A 26625-nucleotide genomic window follows, 5' to 3' on the forward strand; every position below is an offset into this window, starting at 1 on the left:
TCACAGGCGCGCGGTGGCGACGGAACAGCAGACGGGATCACCGTCACCTGCTCCCGATGGGATAGTCGTCTCGGAGCGATGAATCCTGCCGCCCTGGTTCGGGACCAGTGCGTGACGCGGCGGAGCTCTGCGGCACCAGCACATCATTTGCAGCACACGTCATTGTTAGGTACACTTCCGAAGGAATTCGCGTCTCTGTTCACTCCTATTACCGAGTGTAATCACTGCACTCTCTTAACTAAAATCTCTCGTTCGTAAATCAAAGTTTATTAATTATAACATGTGTGATCGTGCACTTGCAAGCACGAGTGTCTGCAGGCCTATCAACTTCAGTTCTTAACGTAAATATACCACTAGCCAACCAAATATATTTAGAATATATATAAATATAGTATCAATAAAAACTATATTATTCAAATAACTCTCAGTTTGTAACTTATTAACAAGAATAGTAAATTAGCTTGTCGCGTACCCGCCTCCGTAGAATGCGTGGAGACGTGGCGGACGTCGCTCGGCCGTTTTCTAGTGTTGCCCGGCGCCAGCTCTCTCGCGTAGAGCAGCCTCCTGCGGGGAGGCAGGGGTGGACCGTCCGGCCCGTGTAGCTGCCGAGGGACGTCGCGCGCTGGAGAAATGTGCGGTGCAGGCTAGTTGTGTTAGTCCAAGTGTTTTGGCCCGCGGACACGCCAGATACAAAACAACACTCACGCTCACGGTAAAGACAACGATAAAAGAGATTATACACACTATAGAACAGAATCCAAAAGCGATAATAGCGGCGAGTTTATGGAGTGTCTCGCGGCCGCGTCTAGCCTCGAAGGTGGCTCGCACGGGACTGGAGACAAGGACGCCGGCGCACTGCTCTCGCGTCATTCCCAAAGCCGCGGCGTGCTGCGGACAGGGCTGTGATCCGGGCTTTAACCCAGAGGCACGGAGGTACGACGTCAGATGCCCCCCCCCCCCTGGATAAGCCCGGGTCAATGCCGTCCGTGCTTCCACCCGAGGCAGCAGGATCGGGACGCCCTCTCCCACGGCGGTCGTTGGATTTAGGGCCACCTTTCTCGCCCCGTACTCGCCGGGTTGTCGTACGCAAACGTGTCCAGCTCCGAGCCTGTGACATAGTCTGCCAAGTAACGTGGGGCTCGCCGACATCGCCGGTTGCATCTCGGGGTCGTCTCAGCCGGCTCCTCGACTGTGACTCTGAACTCTGCATCGGCGAGGGAGGCACTATGTCCCCATCCACCTCGGGTGGGGGAGAGTGGCTCATCTGCCTCCTCCTTGTCCGGCTCGGTCACCAGAGGTTGTTTGCCCGCCGCATCGGCGCCCGCCTCGGGCATCCCGGTGACGTCATCGATCTGTGTCCGCGTCGTGCGTCTCCGACGACGTCGCCTCGGACTTGTGGCCGAGCTTCCTGCTGTTTCCAGGGTCGCTGTTTCGGGGCTGGGGGTGGCATGGAACAGGCCCCGCATGCCTCGGGGTGTGATCGAGTCGTCGGAAGTAGGCGTTTCGTCCACTTCTACTAGGGTGACATCTTCAGAGACCAAATTTTCTCCTGGGACTGATGTTCTCCGTATGGTGTCTCGGTGCACTTTTCGCGCCCGCCGTCCATCAAGGCGGACTAGGTAGGTGCTCCTACTTAGCCGTTTAAGGATCGGGTGTGGTCCCGACCATCTGGGGCTCAACCCGGCACTGTATTTCTTCGGCGCGCTGGACAGAGGCTGCGTGCGCACGTATACCAGTTCTCCAGGTTGGAGTTCCGGTGGCATTCGGGTCGTCTGCGGTGTTATCTGGCGAGTATAGGCCCTCTGGTGTTCGAGCGCTGTTGTCATTTCTGCCTCTCGCCGTTGACGGCGCTCCTCTGGATCTTCTTCTTCATCGGCAACCCCATGGGCTGTCCATTCTCCTGGCAAGGGCAAATTGTGGCCTTGGACCATTTCCGCCGGTGTCATTCCTGTGGCTGCATTGGTTCTGCGATGGATACAAAACAGAGCCTCTGCAAGATGGTTGTTCCACTTAGTATGGTCGCTACCCAGCCTTATGCGCATCTGGACTTTCAACTCTTGGTTTCGCCTTTCCGTCGGGTTGGCTCGGGGGTGGTAGGCAGGTGTGGTCCGGCGTTCGACGTGCCACGAGTTGCACATCTCCCGCCACTGCCTCCCGACGAATTGGCTGGCATTGTCCGTCAGCAGGTCTCTCGGGTAGCCCCAACGTGGGAAGAATTCCGTTTGCAATATTGTCCCAATGGTGTTGGCCCGTACATTGCTGGTGGGGTAAGCTTCTACCCAACGGGTAAAGAGATCGGTCACTACCACCAGGAATCTCTTGCCCCGGGCTGTGCGGGGATATGGTCCCATGACATCCAGCGCGATGGACTGGAAAGGGGTAGTGGGAATGCGAGGCTGTTGTTGCTCCATCCCGTCGCTCCGCCGCGCTTTCCGCTCTTGACACCTCTCACAAGTCCTCACGTACTCCCGCACGTCCCGGGCCATGCCGGGCCAGTGGTAGTGCTGACCGACCGCCCGCCGTGTTTGGTCTGCCCCAGGGTGTCCGGCCAGGTCGTGATCATGCATAAAGCGCAACACCGCTTCACGTGCCTCCGGTGGGACATAGGTGCGCCACTCCTGATCGGGTCCCAGTCCTCGTATGTAGAGCACACCGTCCCTCGTAGTCCAGGTCTCACATGGTTCCGCTATTTGCTTCGCGCGTCTGCACTCAGCATCCTGAGAGGTGCGTTGGGCATCGTGCACCCGACGTTTCAGCTCGACCATGTCCGCAGGAAGCGGGTCGTCGTCTACACCTAGAGCAAGCAGGCGGCAGGTTGGGTCCCTTGGGTGGTGGTGATCCGTCTCACGGCCAGGTGGCAGTATCTCGTCCCAAGATACCTCGTCCTTCAGGCACGATCCCTCATCAGGGTCCCGTGACAGGGCATCCGGCAGCTCGTTTTCTACTCCTGGAACATGCTCCATAACGAAGTCGAACGACTGTAGAAACAGCGCCCACCTCACGAGTTTGCTTTTCCGCCCCTGGAGGGTCCGCAATCATGTGAGGCATTGGTTGTCCGTGCGCAATACAAATTGCCTACCCTCGAGGTGGGGACAGTATTTCTTCAGTGCCCATACCACAGCCAGGCACTTCTGTTCATTGCTGTGGTAATTCCGTTCCGCGCGGCCGAACTTGGCACTGGCGTAGTCGATTATGCACCTGTCCCCATTTTCGTCTCGTTGATATAGCACCGCGCCCACCCCCTCGGCGCTCGCATCCGTCTGCACGTACAGCATCCTCTCGGGGTTTATCCGTGACAGAGTGTGGCATCGGAGAAAAGCCGCCTTCAAGCTGTCCAGCGCCTGCTGTGCAGCCGGTGTCCCTTGGTAGCGCTGTCGTGGTGACAACAGATCTGTCAGAGGGGCAGTGAGCGTGGAGAACTGCGGGATATAGTTCCGCAGCCAGTTGGCGAGGCCCAAGAGCTTCTGCAACTGCTTGCGGGTTCTAGGGGGTTCAGCTTCTGCAATTTTCGCCAGGTGCATCGGGTGCGGACGATTACCCTCAGCATCCACCACATGTCCCAAAAACTCCACCTCTCTCCGTCCAATGTGACACTTCTGTGTGGCACAGGTCAAGTGGTGCATCTGGAGCCGCTCCAGGACCAGGGACAGGTGCTGCACATGGTCCTCCCAGGTCTTGGAGTACACAATCACGTCGTCGAGGTAGGCTGTCACGAACTGGCCAATGTACCCTTCCAGTACGCGGGCCATCATAGCTTGAAATGTGGCCGGCGCGCACTTGAGCCCGAAGGGCATGGCACAGAACTGAAATCGTCTACCATCGGGCACCGTGAACGCAGTCTTTTCTCTGTCACCTGGGTGTATTGGCACTTGCCAATACCCCGAACGTAAGTCAAGGGTCGTGAACACTCGTGCATTGCCCAGGCCTGCCAAGGCCTCGTCCACACTGATCTGCGGTGGTGGAGAACTAATTGTGACACTATTCAGGGGACGGAAGTCCACACAGAAGCGCATGGTCCCATCTTTCTTGGCAGCTAGGACGATGCGTGAGTTGTATGCGCTGTTGGAGGGTTCAATGACACCATCTCGCAACATTTCGTGCACTTGCTCACGTATCACCCGTTGCTCGCGGAAACCATATCCCCTGGGGGCCTCATACACTGGTTGGTCGTGCATAGTGGGGATTCGGTGTTCTGTCACCGTTGTGCGCCTGAGTGGGTCGGCAGTGGCGAAGATGCTCTGCCTTTCCCTTATGAGCCGCCTGAATGCATCCTGATACTCTGGGGGTACATCATTGTCCACATCTTCTAACTTCGTGGGCTCTCTCGGGGGAAGTGGTGCTCTACCTAGTGCATACACTGCCAGGCGCTCATGTTTGCCAACATTCACTAGCCCAGAGGCCGGCGCTATCACTGTGTCATGCTCTACCAACCAAGGCTGTCCCAGCACTAGGTCCTCCCTGAGTCCCTCTACTACAACTGCTGCCATCTGGGTAACCAGCTCCCTCACACTCACCGTTATGATGGCGTCCCCGATGGCTGTCCCGACTCCTGTGCTCGTGGCCAGACGCAGTGCACAGCATCTCGGTGTGACGTCCGCTGGCGGCACCAAGTGTTGGGCCACGAACACGTGGCTCGCACCTGTATCTACGAGAGCAGCCGTCGGTCTCCCGTTCAGAGCGACGGGTACCCGCATCAGCCGGTCGTCTGGGGTGGTGAGCTGTCCCAGTGTTATGCGTGTCTCGGCCGTGGCTTCGGGAAGGAGGTTAGGTGGTGTGGGGGGCAGAACTGTTGGTCCTACACCCCCTGCTGCCCGTTTCCCGCCAGTTGTTGTTGTTGTTGCTGTTGTTGTTGTTGTCTTGGGCATTCCTGGTGCCAATGGAACGTGTCCTGCAGGCATCCAAGGCGACACTGGGGTGGTCGGCCTCCATCCCGCCGATTCCCCGCGTTCCGCCACTCTGGTGCGGTGGTCTGTCGTCTGCCACTCGGTGGGCCTTCGATTGCCCGTGCTACCATCTGCCGTGGACGTTCGAGCTGCATGTCTCCCTCTGGGAGAGCGGGCGCTCTTTACTCGTGTCTGGGCTCTCGTCCGGGAGTGGTCATAGTTGTCCGTCGCACCAGAAGGCGCTGCAGGTTGCCCTCCGTGGCTACGGCCTGTCGCACATATTCTTCAACAGACCCGTTGCAATACGGCCTGAGGAAGGGTTGTAATTCTTCCCGCACTAACGCGGTCACGTCCGGCAACGCTTGCTCCGGCGCTTCCTCTGGGGCTATACGACGATATAGCTGCAACTTGCCCGCCAGGAATCTCTCCACAGATTCCGTGTCCCTCTGCGCCTCGCCGTAGAAACGGGCCTTGCAGCTCAAGACTGCCTGGCGGTCATCAAATCGCTGCAAGAGACGCGTGGCGAACTCCCGCCACTGCATATCGTATCGCCCCCATAGAGTCCACCACTCACGAGCTCGACCACGCAACTGTTCGCTTGTGCGCTGGGTCCACTCCTCTACCGGCACACTGCACTGTAACATGCACCTCTCACACCACCGCACAAACTCCTGTGGGTCTTCGTGCACGAGCCCGCTAAACTCTGGCAGCACTATACGCCCAGCCCCTGTGGCAACCCGCACAGCGTACGTGACTGGCGGCGCTGCCGAGTTCGTAGGTGTGTCCCAGTCAATTAGGTTCGGCGACGGTGGATTCTGGTTCGGTAACATCGACCCGACGCGGTTGCCCGAGCAGCCTCTACACTCGTCACATCCCCCTTTTTCCCGGTACACGGCACTCGCTGTGTTCGGGGCTACCCTATGCATCTGCTCTGATGATGTATCCCTGTCCCATAACAACACACCCTCAGCAGTTTCTGTCTTCACCTCACTGCGCCTCAGTGGCGCGCACGTACACGTGTTCCGACACTGCCACTCTCCTGTCACAAGGTCCATGCCTTTCGGTAGCTGACACGTCGCGCACGTAACTGTCAACCCGCACGGCAGCATTGTTTACAAACACGGGGCCCACGTGGCCGCTCCGTCTGCGCAGCCTGCCCGCGCAGGCTATCACCGCGCCCGCCCGAACACCGCCGGCGCGCCCCGAAGATCACCGATGGCAGAACGGCGAAAGGGTGAAAAAGGAGGGGGTACCACGGTGCGTTATCCCGTTGGAGGGGGGTGGTGGTGAATCGACGGGAAATATAATCTGGTTGCGGGACGGGAGACGGCGATGCGTTATCAGCTGAACCGTGAAACTGATAGGTGTTGGAAACGTGGGAAAGGAATGGTTGCGTCCTCGCGTTGATGAGATCAGAAGTACTGTCTAGGTGAATAAGTGAATCCATCCATTGTCCCAGGTGGATTTTCACGCTGTCTGATCACTCACTGTACACTCTTTTCCCGCACTGCACGCGCTCTCCTGTGGACTTGCAGTTCACCACACATACGGGCGCCAAATGTCGCGTACCCGCCTCCGTAGAATGCGTGGAGACGTGGCGGACGTCGCTCGGCCGTTTTCTAGTGTTGCCCGGCGCCAGCTCTCTCGCGTAGAGCAGCCTCCTGCGGGAAGGCAGGGGTGGACCGTCCGGCCCGTGTAGCTGCCGAGGGACGTCGCGCGCTGGAGAAATGTGCGGTGCAGGCTAGTTGTGTTAGTCCACGTGTTTCGGCCCGCGGACACGCCAGATACAAAACAACACTCACGCTCACGGTAAAGACAACGATAAAAGAGATTATACACACTATAGAACATAATCCAAAAGCGATAATAGCGGCGAGTTTATGGAGCGTCTCGCGGCCGCGTCTAGCCTCGAAGGTGGCTCGCACGGGACTGGAGACAAGGACGCCGGCGCACTGCTCTCACGCGCACGGAGCGGAAGTGACGTCATTCCCAAAGCCGCGGCGCGCTGCGGACAGGGCTGTGATCCGGGCTTTAACCCAGAGGCACGGAGGTACGACGTCAAGCTTAATCAACAATAAGCTCATAAAACATGAATAACATATTTCATAAAATGTTTAAATTCAAATTAGTACAACTTTGCATAAATTAACTAGTAGATAACACATTTCTCATATTGTTAGGATGTGATTTTCCAATGTTCATTTGCATGCAGCCTAAGCATAGTGCTGCCTATATGTTTCACATTTCATTTAACATATCAACTTCCTGCATCTCGTACATATACATTTCATTAACAATTCACAAAATTTTACAATTCACAATATTATCTCATAACATTTACATTACATCTATATACAGTGGAATAGGCTATTAAGATTGCCTAAATTTTAATAACATTTTAAATGCATTGTTTAAACAAAAATGTTTTTAGCTAAACAAAGTGCTTTTAGCTATGTGACAAGGCTGTGTGAAAATAATCACACTACATGTCTCTTTCCTTGTCTAGTTTTATCCGCCTCTTTTATTAAATCTTTTTCTCAGTCGTCTCGACGAGTGAGTAATTTGAACCTTTTTTACTATCCTGGCGGTATCCGATTTCACGCTGGCGATTATCGGAGCAGATCAGCTGTTCAGTGCTGTTTCATTTCATTCTCAACTTCAACGTGTTTTATCAGCCTGCAGCGGGCTTCGCTGGGTTGGAAATTCACGACCATCTCTGGTGAATATATTCCCTGCAGGAATAGAGCCTTGTAATGTGTCTGAGGCTCCTGGCCTCGATGCAGATAGCAACATGCTATCATATCAATTGTAAACAAAACAACATATGTTTTTCAGGATAGCTTGCAACAGCTCCTGCTGAGTAGTAAATTTCAGTTTACTCTTTTCTCAGGATGGAATTAATATATATATATATTAATAATTATATTTTCTTGAATTTTTCTCTTTTGCTGGGAGAATTGCATTAGCTTGAAGTTTGTTTATATTAGACCTGTGGACACTCACTGCAAGAGCGTGTCATCTCGCAACATAGGATTCTACACAGTGTTTTTCAGGTCAGCCTACATCAAGATTCTTCATCGAAACATACATAGTAAACAAACTTCGCATATCGTGTGCTTCGTAAAGCGAAATTTATAAATTTTCTGTATAGGGTCCTTTTCACAATAAAACTTCATACAGATGTCTTCTGCAAATTTCTTGTTATCATTTCATAGCAGATTAGCATACCCCTTTCTTTTTTCTTTAACAACAAATATAGGAATAAAACCTAATTAAATTCAACACCACTAATAGATTGGACTTGTATGCGAAATGGATGCATACTTTTCTAATCAGTATCCCCAAGAGATACCAACCTAAAACATCAGAAAAAGGATAACTCCTTCAAATTTCACTGGTTTTCTCATATTCAACCAAAATAATATATCTCTTTCATTTTAAATTGTGGTGATCTCTGCAAGAAAAAGTGTTACAGTGCAACGATATATCAACTGGAATAACCCATAACAAGGTAACCAAGAATAATTTTGCTTGTAGTTGCAAAGTGTTTTGTGCTTGTAGAACTGCTTTGCATACCAGTGTTTACACATGTGTACACAGCTAGGTGAAATAACATCACACATGTATCTTGTCGAACACAGTTACACTCATGTCTCCTTGCTAGGTAATTACATAGCTCTTCACAGTAAATAGGGCGAGTCTAGTGCTTCCCAACATGTGTTAGTGTTAGTGGGTCAGTACCCAAATCGAAGAATACATCAGCCGTAAAATACTCAAATACATAATAAATAATTTATACACATAATAGCTTCACTGGCTACTCAAATCCCAGTGCGGGTGGCATGTCACTTCACCTCGTCACAGGACACTGGCGGGAATTACACTTCCGCTCTTACACAAGGGTATACTCGACGGCTATATTACGCCTCTCCTGGCGTACCATAAACATAACAACATAACACATTATAAACACGGGGATTACATGGCTCTTGTGCCAGCCATCACATACAGACTGCTCTCAGCTGTTACTCCAGCATACTCGCTCACATGACAATGAGGTAAACATTAACTTGTGCATCAACCAACATTTAATTTGCAGTGGTAGGGTTCCTATATTCCCTCAGCTGTGTAATGTTGTAACGGCCTATTGACTGACCTGTTGATGGCTCGGATAAAGCATAGCTATTTTCATGAATGGTTCCAGTTATAACATATGGACCATCAAACAATAAAAACAATTTCTTGGTAACATTTTTCCAAGCTCTGCTCACTGGATTAGTTTTCTTGAGCACTAGGTCACCAATTTTGAAGGTTGATCATTTTGATGCGGGGTGCCTCCTCTTGCGGACTGCAGCTTCAGCTGTAAGCTTCTTGCTTATAAAATCCTCCACTTCTTCACCGGTGGGTAAATCTTTCTCGTCTTGGTCTTGACCTAGTCGGGGCAAGTAGATAGGGTTCATCGCCTCGGACCTATCCAGACTCATGGCTTCATGTGGGGTGACTCCTATTGAACTGTGTACCGTATGATTTATTACACATTCTACGTATGGTAGTTTATCCCTCCAGGATTGCTGTGACTTGTGACACAATATACGTAGTAGGCCTCCAATAGTTTTCATCAATCTCTCAACGGGATTGCTTTGAGGGTGGCGTACAGAAATGGTAGTGGGGATAACGCCTAGCTTGCGTACGTCCTGTTGCCACACTTCACTGGTAAACTGTGTACCCTTATCAGAGAGTACCATCTTTGGCATACCAATTTCATCAGTAAATAATTTTAATTTACCCATGACTGCTTTTGCAGTGGGATTTACAATAGCATACAGCCTTGTGAACTTTGTGAATATGTCTTGAATCACAAATATATATTTCACCCCTCCTTTAGACTGGGGTAGTGGGCCAAATAGATCCACTGACAGTAACTCTAGTGGTGCCTTGGGGAGAATAGGCTGTATCTCTCCATGCAGGTTTTCTTTAGGTGACTTTGACTTCTGGCAAAGATCACATGCTCTTGTGAGCTGGATGATGAATCGAGGCATATTGGGCCAATATACTTGCCTCCTTAAAGCTTCAGTCAGTTTCTTGCTTCCAGCATGTCCAAGTGCAACATGCACCTCCGAGGTGACTTGCTGTCTCATGCTGACTGGAATCACTGGCTTCCATGCATCTTCATACAGATACTTCTTCCTTGAGTGGGCAAATAATATTCCTTCAGGTGACTTACAAAAATGTTGGTGGATCTTGTGTTCCACCGGGTGACTTGTCAGCTGCTTGACAGTGTCTTGGCAGAATCTGTCCTCTTGCTGCTTGGCTTGCAGGTCCTGCAGTAGTTCTTGGAGCTTCGGGTTAGTTTGCAAAACATTGGCTGCCGCCAGTGCTACTAGGAATTCCCTCTAGTGGGCTGGACTAGTGTTGTCTTGAATGTCTTCAAGGCGGCTCAGATAATCAGCTGTTGTGTTAGATGACCCTTTTATATGCTGGATCTGTACATCGTACTCTTGCAGCAGTAGAAACCATCTTGTAAGTCGGCTTCCAAACAACTTCCCAGCCTTCAGACAAGTTAAGGCCTGGTGATCAGTTAGCAATTTAATGGTTTCACCTAGTAGTATGTCACGGTACTTTTGTAGGGCCCACACTATAGCTAACGCTTCACGTTCAGTCACAGTGTAGTTACTCTCAGCGGGACTTAATGTTCTGCTGGCCATTGCCACTGTTTTCTCCACTCCTTGGTGTTCATGTGCAAGTTTGCATCCTAATGCAGTATTAGATGCATCCGTATACAGCAAAAATTCTTTTCCTTGAACAGGATGGTATATCACGTGCTCTTCCAGGAATATGCTTTTCAAATTTTTGAAGGCTTGATCAGGCTCTTCAGTCCACCTTCATATATGATCCTTCTTAAGGAGCTGGAACAAAGGTACTGCACACTGGGCTACCTTATTAGAATAATTTCGGTAGAAACCAACTATGCCTAAGAAGGCTCTTAGTTGTCTCACATTCCTGGGTGTAGGGAAATCTTGAATAATCTAGAGTTTCTCTGGAGCTGTTTTAATTCCTTCGGGAGTAAGGATGTGCCCTAAGAATGGCAGTTCTTCTCTACAAAATTTTATTTGTGTATTTTCACTGTCATACCTGCCTCTTGTAATTTATGTAACACAGTAACAATGTTTTGCAGGTGTTCCTCAAATGTGACAGATGTTATCAAAATATCTTCTACATATGCTCTGGCAAATCCTTTGCACTCAGCCCCTAGAGTAGTGTCAAGGCACCTGGTGAAGTCCGCTACAGCACTGCAGAGTCCAAATGGCATAACAGTAAAAACGTACTGTTGATTGTGAAATAGGAAAGCTGTGTATTTACATGACTCAGGCTCAAGTGGAATCTGCCAGTAACCAGATGACAGATCCATGGTGGTTAAATATTTGACACCTTGGTACAGTCTCAGAATTTCAGTTGTCTGTACCGGGCTCTCCCTGTCCTTGATGGTAATCTTGTTTAGCTCTCTGGCGTCAAGACAGAGCCTCACTGTCCCATCCTTCTTTCCAACACAGACAATAGGGTTGGCATAAGGGCTAGCCTCCCTTCTCACAACATTCCAGTCTATCATGAGCTGTAAATATGCAGTGGCCTCTTGTACATATTTAGCTGGAACAGGGTAGGCCTTCTGATGAAAAGGTGCATTCTCCTGTGTCTTGATTTGAGCCTGATAGAATTTGTTTCTCCCCGGTTTATCCGAAAATACATGCTGGAAATTTCTCAGCACATTGAAAAGATGTTGCAGCTGTATGTGTGTGACAGTTTTAGAATCTTGGACTGACTATCTGATGTCCTCGATGGTAGCTTGCAGCTGTTCACTGGCTTGGTGGTTACACACTTGTTTACACATGGGGGTGTTAGCCAAAATACCTATGAAATTTTTTTCGGACATGCCATTTGTCCGTTAGTGACACTGGTGTAGGGCTGACACTAGGTTGTATGGTGCTCATTCTGAAATCTATTACTATGCCGAACTTTGACAGAAAATCAGTTCCAATGATTAGTGGTTTTGCCAATCCCTTTACCACTAGTGCTGTCAGCTCCTTGGGTTTTCCAAGTCAATAGACTGTTATGAGCACTTGCCTGTGTACAATAGGACTGGCTCTTGAAGTAACCCCAATAATTTTAATGGCAGGTACTGGAATCTTTGGTATCTTCATGCCAATGCGTTCCAGGAAACATACCAGCTCCTCACTTATACATGTCACCTCTGCTCCACTGTCAATCAGTGCAGCCACTTCTTGCCCATATATGTTTAGGTTGATTTGTGGGCATACTGTGTGGAATTGCGGTACTATGCCCTCATCGGTCTCTTTGTACAAAAAATCCCTTTCATTATCTCTCAACATTACGGTACACATAAACTTACGGTAGCTGATACAGCTATAAGTACATGTCACATTATTCACCCCTGAGTCTGGAGGTCGGGTTTCGGTGCGGGGCGATCCTACAGAAACCCTTTCTAGTTTAACGTGCCCGTTGACACTCGCGCATCCTGCGAGTCTGGCACCGTCCTGTTGTTATTGTACCATGTACTGGTACCTGCTGCTTCCTGTACTGCGGACTTGAACTCTGCCGCAACAGGGTTGTCTAGCTGATAGCGTGGATGTGCTCCATGCTGATTCGTTGCTCTTGGTTGTTGGCTCTGGCGAAACGTCCTGTTGGGCGACGCCGGTTGCTCAGACAGGTGGCTGAAGTGGGCTTTGCCTTCACCGCTGTCTGTCGTCTTGGGGCTTCGGTAGTATGGCAGGCGGGAATCTTCGCGTTGGTCGTGGTACTGCCTCTCCTTCATCCTGCGATGCTGGTTGAAGTGGTATTCCCTCTCGTCATCAGACGAGGCACGACGACTGAAATTGCGGGATTCCCTGGGTGGCCGTTGCTCCAGCGAATGGGACCGCCTCCTCTCTTCATAACGGGCACTCTTCCTGGCTCGCTCTGCCCCCTCTTCACCACTGTGGTATCCCCTGTTGCTGGGCCACCAGGTGCGTTTCCTGTTGTAGGGTGCCCCTCTGTATCGGTTGTGGTAGGACCCGCCGTTACCACGGGGTGCTTCACCCCTTGCCTGCCAGCTCATGTAGTTGACTGCTGCCTGGTGCTCCGGTTTCTGTTTTCCCTCACAGCCTTGCCAGTAAGGGTTGACCTGGTGCTGCTTCTGGTGAGGTGGTGCTCGGTCTGCCTCCTCAGTTTGTCTGGGTGCAACTCGATTCAGTTTTTTGAGTTTGTCATAGTTGAGCAGCCGGTCACGGAACTCGGTGACGTCATGGTAGTGTAGTCCAGACAACTGCTTCTAGTATTTCAGAGGCAGCTGGGTTAGCATGGCAGCCACAAACTCTTCATCTGTCATTGGTAGGTCTAAATACCTAGTCTTGTCGTACATGGCTGACAAGTGTGCCTCTAGAGATGTACCCTTCCTTGGGTCATTTTTCTCTGTGTGGAGTTGTGCCCTCAGATTACTCTGGATTCTGATGTTCCAGTATTGTAGTCTGAATAGTTCCCTGAACTGGTCGAAGCTGTGGGTGTTTGTGCTGGTCAGCTCCCACCAATAGAATGCTTGACTCTTTAATGCGTTGTTCAGGCATTTCAAAATTTCTCCATCGGTTAGGTTAAACATAGCCGCATATTCCTCGAACTTTCTGAGGAATCTCATTGGACTCTCATTGGCTCTGCCAGCGAAAGTAGGCATGGCCTCTGCCCACAGCTTTGCTGGATGGTGCATGAGAGCAACCGGGTCCAGATGGCGCTCTGTTGTTATTGCAGGTGCTCTAGGCTCAGATGGTGTCCTAGTCTCTGCAGACTGTCTGGGTAGTGACTCTACAGTGTGTGTGTCATAACTGCACCCAGGTGTGGGGTACAGCTGTCTACCCGTACCTGTAGGTGGCACTTCAGGTGCCTCTCGCTGTGTACTACCAGCTGTGTCAGGTGTACGACTCTGACTTACAGCTAGATTCTGCAGGCAATCCCGCAGGTTAGAGGTCGCCACCTCTATGTCATCCAGCCTGACCTCAAGTCGTCGAGTCTGCCCATGCAGCTCGTCCCTCATGCTTGCCCGACTGCGTTGACAGAACTCCCTCAGACCATGTTGTTCTAGGGTCACATTCTCGCGAATGGATAGCAGTTAAGTTTCCAACTCCCCTACTCGTTCAACTGTCTGAGTCACCTTCTCCACTACCTGATTAATCTCCCTTTGTTGTTGTACTAGTTTCTCCTCTATACTGTGTTCCAGACTTTGTAAACTGGAGCAGGTGGTATCTAACTTTGCCTCCATTTGCTCTGCCTGCCTGGAGAGCTGAGACATGATTCGGTCCTCAGATTAATCTGCCTGCCTGGTCAGCTGAGACCTAATCCTGCTCTCAGATTGCTCGGTGTGTTCTGCCTGCCTGGCCAGTTGTTCTATTATCCTAGCTTCGGTTCGCTCGGTGTATTCTGCTTGTCTGGACAGTTGTTGAAACATCTGTTGGAGCATCTGCATTAGGTCAGGACTTGATGTGGATGTTCCTGGTGTAGTGGTTGGCATGTCATGTTCTTGTGTTATCTCTCCTGTGGGAAGATGTGACACTGGCCGCCCTAACCCCTCACTATGCTGTGTGTGTGAGTGTGTCGGTACATTCATTTCCCTGGTTTCGGGTGAATTACAGTCCTCCATGGATGTGAAGGTGTCACTATCAGAGCTGTGTGTAGTGGGACACTCTTCACATACACTGTTGGCCCTACTTCTCAGATAGTAGGTCTGCTGAGCCATTGTGCAATACCTCTAACAAGACTACAATTACCAATTACAACCAATATCCTGTCCACTCTAACGTTCAATTCAAAGCTTGCATGTAAACAAACCTATCAGATTTGAAACAAGCAAATCGGGCCCCACTAGTTGGGTTGCCACTCTGAACTTTATAGTTAGTGTTCATACGTTGTGATTAGTGGATATAATTCATGAACTCTCTGAATTATTATCTGAACTAAACTGTTGTCAGTAATAATTATAATATTTTAAATAATAAATATTTCTCTCTGGATATTTATTACTTGGTTGAGTATAGACTCTTTGGTTAAATTTAAATATGTCTCTGGGCGCCACCCTTATGTAGTGTGGTACATAAGAGAAAAAAAGAAAGTTAAAATAATTTCACACTTCAAATCTAGGGTTAGCATGAGATGGGTAACATGTAAATTAAGGTCATTAAGGAAAAACAAACATATACACTGTAAAATAATAGCAATATAACATAGGATTAAAACAAATATTCTTTAATCAAATAAAATATATATGCTTATTGGTTGGACCAGTGGTATACCATCATGTTTTATTAGATAACTGGAGGTAGGTTGCACACATGATAAAACACAACAAAAGTTCATACAATTCAAATTAATTATGTCTGTTGCTCTCAATCTAGAATCGTATATTAGTGTGAAATAAAATAATAATGTTTATTTATTATGTTCGTAATTTAAGTTAATTTTAATGTACCGCGGCTGAATTCAATGTGTAAATTGCGGTAGAGCATCGTGAGAGCTCCGTCTCATTTCACCTCTGGGTGTAGAACTAATTAAAGTGTAGATCAGGATACGTAATTGGCTTTAACAAATGTTTATCTCAATAAGTCTTTAACGTGTCCGGCGTAAAATTCAATGTTTATATGTTCGTCGGCAATGTTACAATATGTGTATGCAGAAAACAGTTCCTTCAGGATAGCATCATGAGTCGGTATTTTACTCACGGTAATTCACTCCTAATTACACGTCATATAGGACGTGCCCTAATTAAACAATATGTAATTTATATTTAGACGACGATTTAAAACATCCTAGTAATAGGATGATCTACTTAGCTCGTAGATATTTCTGATTTTTTAGGGGATTGAAACCCGGGCCATCTAGCCAACGTCGTCGTTATTCCAAGACTTTTTTTCGTTAATTCAGTAATGACGCTTATCTTAAGTAACATGGCCTCTCATTGGCCGAGACACACCGATTGTTGACTTAATTATCACATCAAAACAAAATACAGACACTTAACAATACAACTTAATATGTTAAAATGTCTTAAATTTAAAACTGGATTTTTCAACAATGAAAGTTTTGTTATGCAAATTATGTATAAAAAGTTCAATTTGCCGTTTAAGTCAATTGCTCCCTAGAGGGGTCTTGCTAATTGAACTTCAAAGTCACTTGGGCTACGCCATAGAGCATGGTAGTCGTAGATATGTCCAAATACACAACAATAGAACAAAACATAAAAATGTCAACAAATAATAATAATTAGAAAATGTTATTTATAATAAAACAAAACACTTTCTATGTGTGGGACAGTCATGTAACAGCACACAGTCTTCAGTAAATTATCATTAGTTGTTTAATGTTTTCAGGAAATTTAAGTCAACTTCAAATGACTCAAGACATTTGACTACATTTAGGTATCATTCTCAAAGTTAGGAGTTAGTAATGGCAAAACAGTAATATGTTGGACTCGTCTTCTGTAGGACCTGGGTTCAAATCACTGTTTATCTATCTGGCTAACACTAGGATGGTTCCTGGCTATAGGCGATGGCTGATTACTTTTACAAATTTCCTGCCTTATATATTGATTGTTCATCACAATTAGCTTGCTTTAAATTAGACATGAAAAAAAATAAAAAATTCAGTTATTAATAATTAATTGTAGCACAACGAGATAATGTTTGAACATTTAAGACTTATTTCAATTTAAAGGAGCACTTGTGGTTGTACTGTTTTAGGAAATGTGGGCAAGCAGTCCTAAGACATGCATGTGTTGTCTCAGCATGTTTTGTGCTGCATCATGCACAGAGCCGTGGCACGGGAATACTCACGCTGGTCCCGGTGGCAGGGAAGGGTTGAATATATCCTGGCAGGAGACCTCGCAGAACAAGAGGCCTTCAGTGTCCCAGCAGCCCAGGTACATCGCTCGGTGGATAAGCTGTAGGAGGGAGTCCACGTCCGATTCCAGGCGCTTCACCAGGGCTTGAAGTGATGCAACCATGCGAGCCTGCCCATGGACACAAGTGCTGCTGAGCCCTTGATGTTACATGTGCCAGTCTTTCTTTTCTTCCTTTTCTGGACTATGTGGTGACAATACCAAGAATTACAGGATATGAAATAAAAATACTGATTGATAAGAAAAGATGGCGAGTTTTGGAAAACGTTCTGTGATATGGTACTATATTAGAAATGCAACCAGGACCAACTGGGTGGATTTGATCACTTAAACACCATGCCCCAATAATTTATTTGGTTATTATGGCATGTATGGACCATTATGTAATATAAATTAATCCTAAAGAGGTTGTCCATTTAATAAATCAATGCAGTTATAAAAATCGCTAATGAAAATAAGTATGTAGGTACTGTGCACACATCGGTAGTGTGACAAAGAGTTTGTATGATAATAAGATGGAAGGAGAAGATAACAGACATCATCAAATGAGGAAAGACTTGCATGAGAGGCATTAGAGGCACTCGGAAATAGAGCACGGCTCTACAAATTTTCTGTTGCTAAAAATTACAAAACTTTGTGATTGCCCTTAATTTTCCTTGTATTCCCTGATCATTTTCAACTTCCTTGACATGCTCTGTGGCTATCAGGTTTTATGCAATTTTTTCCACCAATATTTAATATTTAATAAGGATTTTTGATGGTAAACTAAACTGCAATGATGACCACCAGTGAAAATATATTTTACGTACCATAAAAAGGTTACTTTAAAGTGAATGCAGGAATGTAAGGTTAAAAAGTAGTAAAGTCTGGCACACCTAGTTAAATATATACAGTGTTACATTGCAAGGTTACTCAGGCTTGAGAGGTGACTCAACTCTGCACAACTTGTTAATTAACTCGCTTTATATAATAGAGGTTCGTTAATGCATCACTCACACTTAGTGGGACTGGTGAGGGTTATAGGTTCCATCCCAGCATTTCAAAACGACTCATATTTATTAACATCGTGTCGGTGTCCACTATAATCTTAAAAGTTCCCTTTCTTAACGTCTGTGTAATAAATGTGAGACATAAACCCTTTAAAAATGTCAAAAATGAACACAGAAGGGTTGTGGAAAGGCCTCACCTCCTTGCTCTGTGTGCGATGCCTTAGCAAGCACGAGGACAGAGAACCCCAAACGCAGACGTCCGGCAGAACCACGAGTATACATGCTCCAGTAGTTTATGAAATCCTGGCGCAACCTCAAAGTTATACATGCTTAAACTAATGCTTTTTGCAAACAATTGATTGGATCCACCTTGAACAATGTACATTAAAAATCATTAATTTAATTTAAAATAAAACTAATATTTAGATAAAGTATGTCACAAACAATTTAGGTTACAAATGAACTCAAAACCAAAACACACTGCTTTATTTAATATCAGTGCAATCACTTGTTAATCTAGGTAGCTTCACGACATAATGACATGTGTCCAAATGAGAAGGGAGGAAGACTGTATTGTGATATGCAAATCATACATGAATATAGACAGAACTGTGTGCTATGTGCACAATAAACATCAGCTTGTATTGTCATGTGCAGTATGATGAACTATGGGCGCACCAGATGAGCACAAAACACCCCTTGCTGAAGGTGTGACCTGATCCTAAGTTGCCCGCGAGAGCTCCGATCAGCCCCATGATTCGCCGCCAGCACAGCTGGTCTCTTACATGTGAGCTGTTATCCCGGGTGATAAGCACCCCTGGCTGACAGGTGGCCTGGTGCTAAGTTGCTCGCAAGAGCTCTTATCAGTCCCATGGTTAGCTGCCAGCATGGCTGTACTCTCACGTGCGAGCTGTGATCGCCGGCGAGCAGCACCTGCATCACGGCCTCCTCTTCCAACTCCTCCAAGGCGTTTGCGAGGAACTTGTTCTGCTCCTGCAGGCCTGCCACCCATTGGCCCATCAGCATAGCCTTTGCCTACACAACACAGGCCTCAACATCACCTCTATCAACCATCACATCTATTATGTTAAAGATGGCTTCCTAAGGACTTATCTTTTCTAATGAATTTTAAATACATCGTTTATTTATTTATTTAGATCTCTATTAATATATTATCCTAGTCAGAAAAATCTCTGATATTAAACCTAGAGATCACGGTTTGTGCCTCAGCCAAAGCACTTAGAACGAAAGGAGAATGTTTGTTGCGTGAGTCGCTAGGGGGCAGGATGAGTTTGGTCAAGACTCGAAGTAGTTTATAACTCCACCACTAGAAGTCAGAGGCGGTACATTCGAACATCAGTGTCCAGACCTTGAGAAAGGCCATCGCTGGCTGGGGTTAACCCTCTGGTCAATGCTTTGGGCTGTGATAAGTGTAAATGAGGGAAGGGGGGTGCTGGCTCATGAGAAATTTCTTACCCAGTGCACCTATACGTGCTCGACAGCCCTGGAACATTAGAATGGGGCATGACTGTAAGAGCTCACCTCAGGCGAGATCTGAGAAACAGGCTGCCCTGAGAAGCTGCAGCCACAAGCAGTCCAAGTCACAGAGGCTGGGTGAATTTCAATCGCCGGTCGTGCACTAAGGTGGGGGAAATACAAGGCCCGAAGCTAGCCTCGCAAAGATCGGCAAAGTCTCAGATACTGCGTTGGGAACGATTCGAGAAACTAGCCGGAAAATAATTAAGTGGGATGTAACAGTAGGCTAAACAAGTTTAAATTCAAAGCTATAAAATTTATTTTGAGATAATAATTTAAAATTCAAATATAAAAAATTGTACCAAAACTCACTATTGGCGGCACAGTGGTATGATCGAAGTATCGAATGCACAAAGGTATGATGATTTTAGAACTTTATAAAGTAGTCTGACTGTATCACTTACTCACTAGGCAACACAATCTCATCTTCCCAAACACAAGAAAAATGTTTCTGCAGACGAATATAAAGTATAAAAGGAAGTCTTGCAAAATTTTTTTCAGCCATTACATTGTCGGACTTGGCCAGTGACCTTCATCAAGCTATACAGTCTGTTCGTGAAAAATATCTACTTGCTAGAAGAACCAGACTTGCATGTGAGATGGAAAATGAAGAGATATTTAAACCAATCACTAGTCATCTCGATGAACCTAAAAATAAGGAAGAACCAACCAACACTATGAAGACAGAAGTTTATGATGAAATGCCAGCTGTAAAGAAAAGAAAATATGAACCAGATACAGAAGAAGAGGACTTTGTGATTACAGAGTCTATGCACAAGAAACAATTACAGAAAAGAGGACACCAAGTTAATGTAATGATCCGGCCATACCTGATATCTTTCACGAGTCTGAATAATGACACGACCTATGAAGTGTACAGAAATCATAATAAGTGGTTCATTGGTGCAAAATAGAGTTTTTATCTGGAAAGATTGTGCGCATAGAAGAGTTTAAAATGCACGGGACTCGGGTGTCTGTACGAATTGCTGTTTCGCAGGGAGCCTAAAGGATATTCTCAGGAATTTTCCAAGGGTAAAATAAAACAACTAGAGTTAACAAATGCACATTTTGGCGATAACGATCTGGAAAGTGGCATATATAAAAACAAAGATCATGAAAAAATCGACATTATCGCAAATCTCTTCAGTGAACTAGCAGTACATGGTGCAGGTTTAAAAAAGCTAGAAAGTGGTCGAAACTTTAACTGTGTGTTTTTGGATGACCCCAATGAATTAGTTGACCATCTTAGACTTCTACATGCTTCACTTAGTGCAGGAAACTATTCGCACATCAACGAAATAGTCTCCATACTCGAAGAACTGAGGGAAGCCAGCTACACGCAATGAGTCAAACCGGAAGTATGGTAGTGCGACTGCTACGTCCGAATTTCGAAATGCAATGACTTATGTTTGACGATAAACTGATCAAAACCTTGTCTGTACCTGCCCATATAAAGAGGCAGTCCTTGACTATAACTAGGAATCCATGCTCGTTTATCCAAAACTAGGATCACATATCCTGGATATTCATGTCGGTTTTTATGTGATCGTCATAAGCGTAAAGTAAATTATGTTCATCCATGCGAAAACGTACTATGAAGTTCGTGTTATCTCATAGAAGATATTTTGGAATACAACTGTACGTCTGACGCAGGTAAATGCAGTCTACTTTGGTGTGTCTGCCTATGGAAAAGTACTCTTGTATTATGCCTTGCTTCTCGCACATGACTTCGTCGAAAACCAAAACTCAATTGGTTTTTGCTTCGCTCTGAGACACAAAATCTTCATTAACATTCTATGGGAAATACTCCAGGCCATCAGCCGATCGTAGAGCCGTAACTAGATGCATATAATTTAGCTGTTGCAGAGTCTTGAAATAGAGGTACTCATTTTCAAAACTTAGACCATTTGGTTCTTCCAGAAAAATCAGTAGAACGCACATTTTCCCACTGTTGGACGGGGTCACCATTATGCATCGTTCGGTAGATGACAATAACGAGCCGTGCCAAGATTCAAGTGCGCAGGCTTCTTAATCTTGCATAATGTGCACGCGCAAACACACTTCTTGCATGACTACTTGCATTATACTGGTAAAATTGTATAAAACCACTTATATTTATACTTTCTGGTCAGTTGTGTGTAATGAATCTAACAGGTCGGTGCAGGACTTGTGATCTCAATGATAAACGATCTGCCTTTCGAGCTACACATTCCCGGCTACAGGTTCTGTGGTCCAGGAACAAAACTAGCCAAACGACTAGCTTCGGTGTGTGGGCATTGATTCTCTTGACAAAAAGTGCAAGCAGCACGTTATTGCCTATTCTCTCAGCAATGATCTAGAATCAAGGTATCAAGCTGACGAGATATTGCCACAGGATGCCGAAGATATAAGTAAATCGTCGAACGCGGGAATAGGAAAAAAAATCGCGGCGTGGGAAATATCTAAAATCATGAAAGCCACAAGATATTAGGAATGGGTGTTCGTCAAGCCAGCTCCAAAAAGTCAAAGGCAAAATAAGTTTTTGGAAATCTAAGACCTCAGCCAAAACTTAGATGGTACCTGGGCCGGTATACTACATTATTATACAATACAAATCCGAACAGTCGCCTAACCCAATAAACTGTGGTCACTTGTGTCTTCGCATTTTAAATAAAAATTTCCACTTAACAAAAAAAAAATTCTTGTAAAATAACTGTAAATAAATAAAAATAAATCAGTCGTGTCGATAACACTTACATTGACAGGTCACGAATCACAGCTACGGACAGTCCCATTTCAGCCCCCGGATTTGATGGTGATTAGTGTATAGGACTCGTAGATTTTCAAACGTATTATGCCAGATCGAATATCGATGAGAATATTGCAATATCTGCCTCCTGAAAAGTGATGGGACCACACAAGAAATACAGTTACTTGTTGGTTCTTACGAAATTGACGACATTGCAAATTACATCAGGGAAATGTTACCACAGAATGTAGAATCGCAACTGCGTGTAAATCCAAACACTCAAAATAGCATTTTAACAGCAGTGAAAATTTCGACTTTACGAAATCTGGGATCATAGTTACGATGCTCAGGTTCGAACCAAAGGGTGTATGATTCAGGAAAAGCCTACGAATTTACGCCTACAGTAAACATACTTCCTGTGAATGTCATAAGAATAAGCTCTAATTTGGTAAGTGGAACATATATCAACGGAAGAATAAACAACATGCTGCAAGAGTTTTCGCCAATTATCCTGCCAGGATATAAACTGGTCAAAGTACCGCAAAGTATAATTTATGTTCCAGTCATCGTGAAGTGTGCAACGAAGTCGTCGTGAAAATCGTTGACCAGCGACAATGCTTGGTGAATTTTTGAGACGAAAAAATTACATTATGTCTGCACTTGAAGAGATGGCATAAAATTTATGACATCAAACGGTTATAAAAGAAACCGCATTGTCGGGAATAAGATCAGTTCTCTACCAGACATCGGTGCAACAACACCTGACAACATAAAGTTTCTTTTTAGTATTGGACAAGTGCCGAATAAATATGGAAGTAGAAATCTTCAACATGGAAGATCAAATAATTTTTTATTGACAGAATTACGAAAATGGAACTGCACCAGTACCAGGCTTTCCTGCTCGGGCCGTACACACTACCTTCAGAAGTACTCATTGCTGTACAGCACCAATATATCTGTACTTTACCTTAGAAACTTTTCTGTGTATAAGAGGCGCGCTGACAAAAGCTGATCGCACACATTCGACAATGTCAACAATATCCTGCAGTGGTATTCTTCACATAATCGAGCGCATTACATATGTACTCAATGGCATCAGACGAGACGGGAGATGTAGGTATAACATCTGCTATGAAAAATTACCTTTCACTCAAACCAAACAAACTGCCTGATGCAAAAACAACCGGTTGGGCTCTCAAGGATGGATAAACTTCCTGTTTACATCGAAGAAAAATTCGAAGTTTGTGTTCGTCTATCTGTGCTTCTTGGATTCGCTGAAGACTAAAAGAAAATAATCATTAATTCGAAACAAGAGCTCGTTCTGCATATAGCTAACACGCACATTAATGCAATTGTTGCATGCTGAATAAAACCCACAGGATATCTCGCTACACTATAGTTTATCGAGTGGATGCTGCCTCACATCCAAGTGAGCATGGTTGAACGTATCAAGATGCTGAAGAAAGTAGAAAACAGCAAGACCATTGATGTACCATTTCGATTCTGAAGCCTGGAAATTTATCCTGGCTTGTCTCATAGTCAGCATATCAACTGGATAGTAAATGCCAACTTCGTTAAGGAAAACCCAAGATGCATTATTATCGTGCTTTCGATCTGAAGGCAGCTCAATGCAGGATTGTGCTGCTCTGTATTCGATAACTGTCAAATATGTAATGTAAAAATATATTTAAACAGCGAAAGCTACGCGTATGTGGATATGAAAATGGATTTTGAAAAAGAAAAAATTCTTCTAGCATATCAAATGTATGCCAAGTATCAGCAAGCATACTATGGTCGCAGACAGTCACCGATACTGAGTCCGGACAGTTTCAAGAACAAGGCTCCGTAAATGGTGTTTGACAGTTCCAAACAGGATGATCGAAAAAATTCAAACATCATCGACTGTAGGATCGAGATATTGACGAGTGGAAATATTCCACTAAACACCTATGCTTTGCGTCTGTTACTTCACGATCGGCTTGCATCGTACAATTGCCAAGACAAGCTTGTGAAAATTCTGTCAGAAATACTGTTTCGTTTAAGACATTAATTAGTTACGGTCGAACATTGCTAGCGATAAGATGTACTGCAACCAGCAAGGTTTCCAGAGCCAAAATGGATTCGTGCTCTAGGAGATTGGTGTTACCTACGAGTATGACGGTAGAACTCGAACACGCACCTTCCAGCCTCCCTGGAAATTATTGGACGAAAAACAAATGCTCTAGCGAATGGCTATGCGAATACTACCATGGCCGGGAGTGGGACAAAGATAAAATTCCATACCACCAAGAGAAAAACACACTAGACTATTTGCTACTGCAAAATCGGCATGGTATCATTTATGTCGTCGACCTAAGCATAAGAAATGGCTGAGCAAGTTGTGTGAAGCACCAGTTGAGATTGTAGACCTGCAGACCGATTACGGCTGTCCTTACCTTTGCAAGCTTAGTGCAATGTATGGTGTGCAACTACAGGTCAAGCTTGAACGAGTATGTGCCTGTGTAAACTCGCTGCAAATGCGGAAATGGCACTTGCAGTGTGAGTAGGAGCTTGCATATATAAAAGGCGTGCAGCCGTTCGTGCCTTCAGTTGACGTCCGACCTGAAAGAAGATGTTTCCATTTCACCCTGATAGCGTGTGCGCGAGCGTAAGGCCTATCTTCAACAGTGTCGAGTACAGCTACTGGGATGCCGGATATATGAGTACATATACAAAAACCTGTGATGGAGGTGCTCAGCACTGGTAGTTTTATTACATTCCTGTGTCCTAGGAACCGACTGAGCTGCTATTAGATTGCTGCGAACCTGGAAACTGTGCCGTCTATCACACAAGACCGCACACAATCCATACAGCTAGCATCGACGAGGTAGTCGCTTCGTCTGCACGTGCAACACCAAACACGGGCGTGTTGCAACAGGTTGGGTCCTGCGATGCATCTACGCAGATGCCCAAACGACTTGTGTTTCTTTGTAATTCAGTCAATGAACCTGTCCCAACTATCACTGAGGCAAAGCCAATTTGCAGCCGTGGTCACAGACGCCGTTAACCATGTCTCACTGAAGCAGTCGTTGCCAAAGATGTCCAGTCGGAAACCTTAGTTCCTGAGCCCGTGATCTGCGAACCAGTTGGAACCGGAGTTGACGAAACAATACTCGGAGTCGAGATAGTTCGTGCAACGTTAAAAACTTTACTTACGAAAAAGCTTAATACCTTAACCTAATATGCATTAGTGAAATTTTTCTAAATAAATGTGTAAAACATGAACTTGTGTGTTTTTATTTCTAGAATTTTAAGGTACCCAAATTTTAATCTAATAAATTATTTTTTTAAATAAAGTCAATATTTTGACTCATGTAGTATACAAGTAGGCCGTGGGTATATAAGTAAGGTCCAGACGACAGGACCCTCAATTCACCTCTGGCCGTGGTTCACTATGGATCGGCTTCCTTCAGTAAGATTCGTGAGATTCAGTTGCTGTTCCAATGCCGATCTTGATGAGGATCTATCATCGATATCAGGGACCCAGATGGCACAGGTGACGAATACAGCGACGCCGACGACAGCTGAGTGCTCAATGGCAGCGGTGCCATCAATTGAAGTTTCGCCAGCAACATTTCACACATCAACAAATGACGAACGTTCATCTCACCAGTTCAAATACTGTAGTACGTCACTCACTACCACTTCAAGTGCGCGCAGACATGGAAGGAGCAGATGTTCGAATAATGAACAAAAAACACTGTTTCAGTGCAACAAGAGGAATAAACAATCTGTATGCCATGATAACTTTAAAAGTCATCTTATAACCTGCAGTAGGTCTCTGACATTCTCTCGGAAGACATATAAGAGCGACAAATGCAATAAGGGTTTTTCACATTGTAGTAGTCTGGATAGTCACCAGAAGATATGCACAGGAAAACAAACATGTGTTAGTATGCTTCAATACCGTCAGGCATTATCATTTATTTCGTTGCCTGAGTTGATAGTCAACAAAAGTCAAAACTTGAACGATTAGTTTTGTTTTAAATTGAGTATTTTGGCAAGATTTGTCGAAGGAAGCCATCAAAATCGTGTTAATACGAGATATTACGATTTTTGGGAATAAGTACGACTTTGATGGTCTGTACTATCCACCACCATTAAATCAAATAAAACATTTTGAGAAAAATAACCCTGTTGTTTCATTTAATGTGTATGTGCTAATTGAGGATAATAAGGTGAGTCCGGTTCCAATAACTGAACAAGATAGAATGATCAAATCGATTTGTCGCTTGTAACAAATGAAAGCAATATTGCACACTACTGGAACATCAAAAACTTTTCGAGACTTGTGAGACCTCAAGTTACAAAACATCAGTGCGAAATTTATTTGTGTAAGTTGTGCTTTAAGTATTTCTCTAATCATTCTCGGAAATCGGGGCTAACAGCTAAACAGTGTCTTGAATGGCACATATTTAAATGTGGAAATAAATCTTGAACAGAATTTGTTTAGGTAATCTACTTTTAAATAAAATGTTTGTGTTTTTTGTATTAGTGTATAATTTATGAAATAAAATTTAT

The 26625-nt window shown here is 45.5% G+C and overlaps 1 protein-coding gene across 1 annotated transcript in view; it reads right to left on the minus strand.

Annotated features, from left to right (window-relative positions):
- The window catches only part of LOC134546320 (uncharacterized), a 124965-nt gene that overhangs the window by 63765 nt on the left and 34575 nt on the right, over window positions 1-26625 (minus strand). Inside the window, exons 2-3 of the mRNA XM_063389066.1 lie at window positions 18735-18836; window positions 16748-16923 (exon numbers count right to left, since the gene is read on the minus strand). Of these exons, the coding sequence (XP_063245136.1) occupies window positions 16748-16923; window positions 18735-18836 (278 nt within the window). The remainder of the gene's footprint in view (window positions 1-16747; window positions 16924-18734; window positions 18837-26625) is intronic.

Source organism: Bacillus rossius, chromosome 1 (assembly GCF_032445375.1).
Source record: "Bacillus rossius redtenbacheri isolate Brsri chromosome 1, Brsri_v3, whole genome shotgun sequence".
In the NCBI taxonomy this organism is placed as follows: domain Eukaryota; kingdom Metazoa; phylum Arthropoda; class Insecta; order Phasmatodea; family Bacillidae; genus Bacillus; species Bacillus rossius.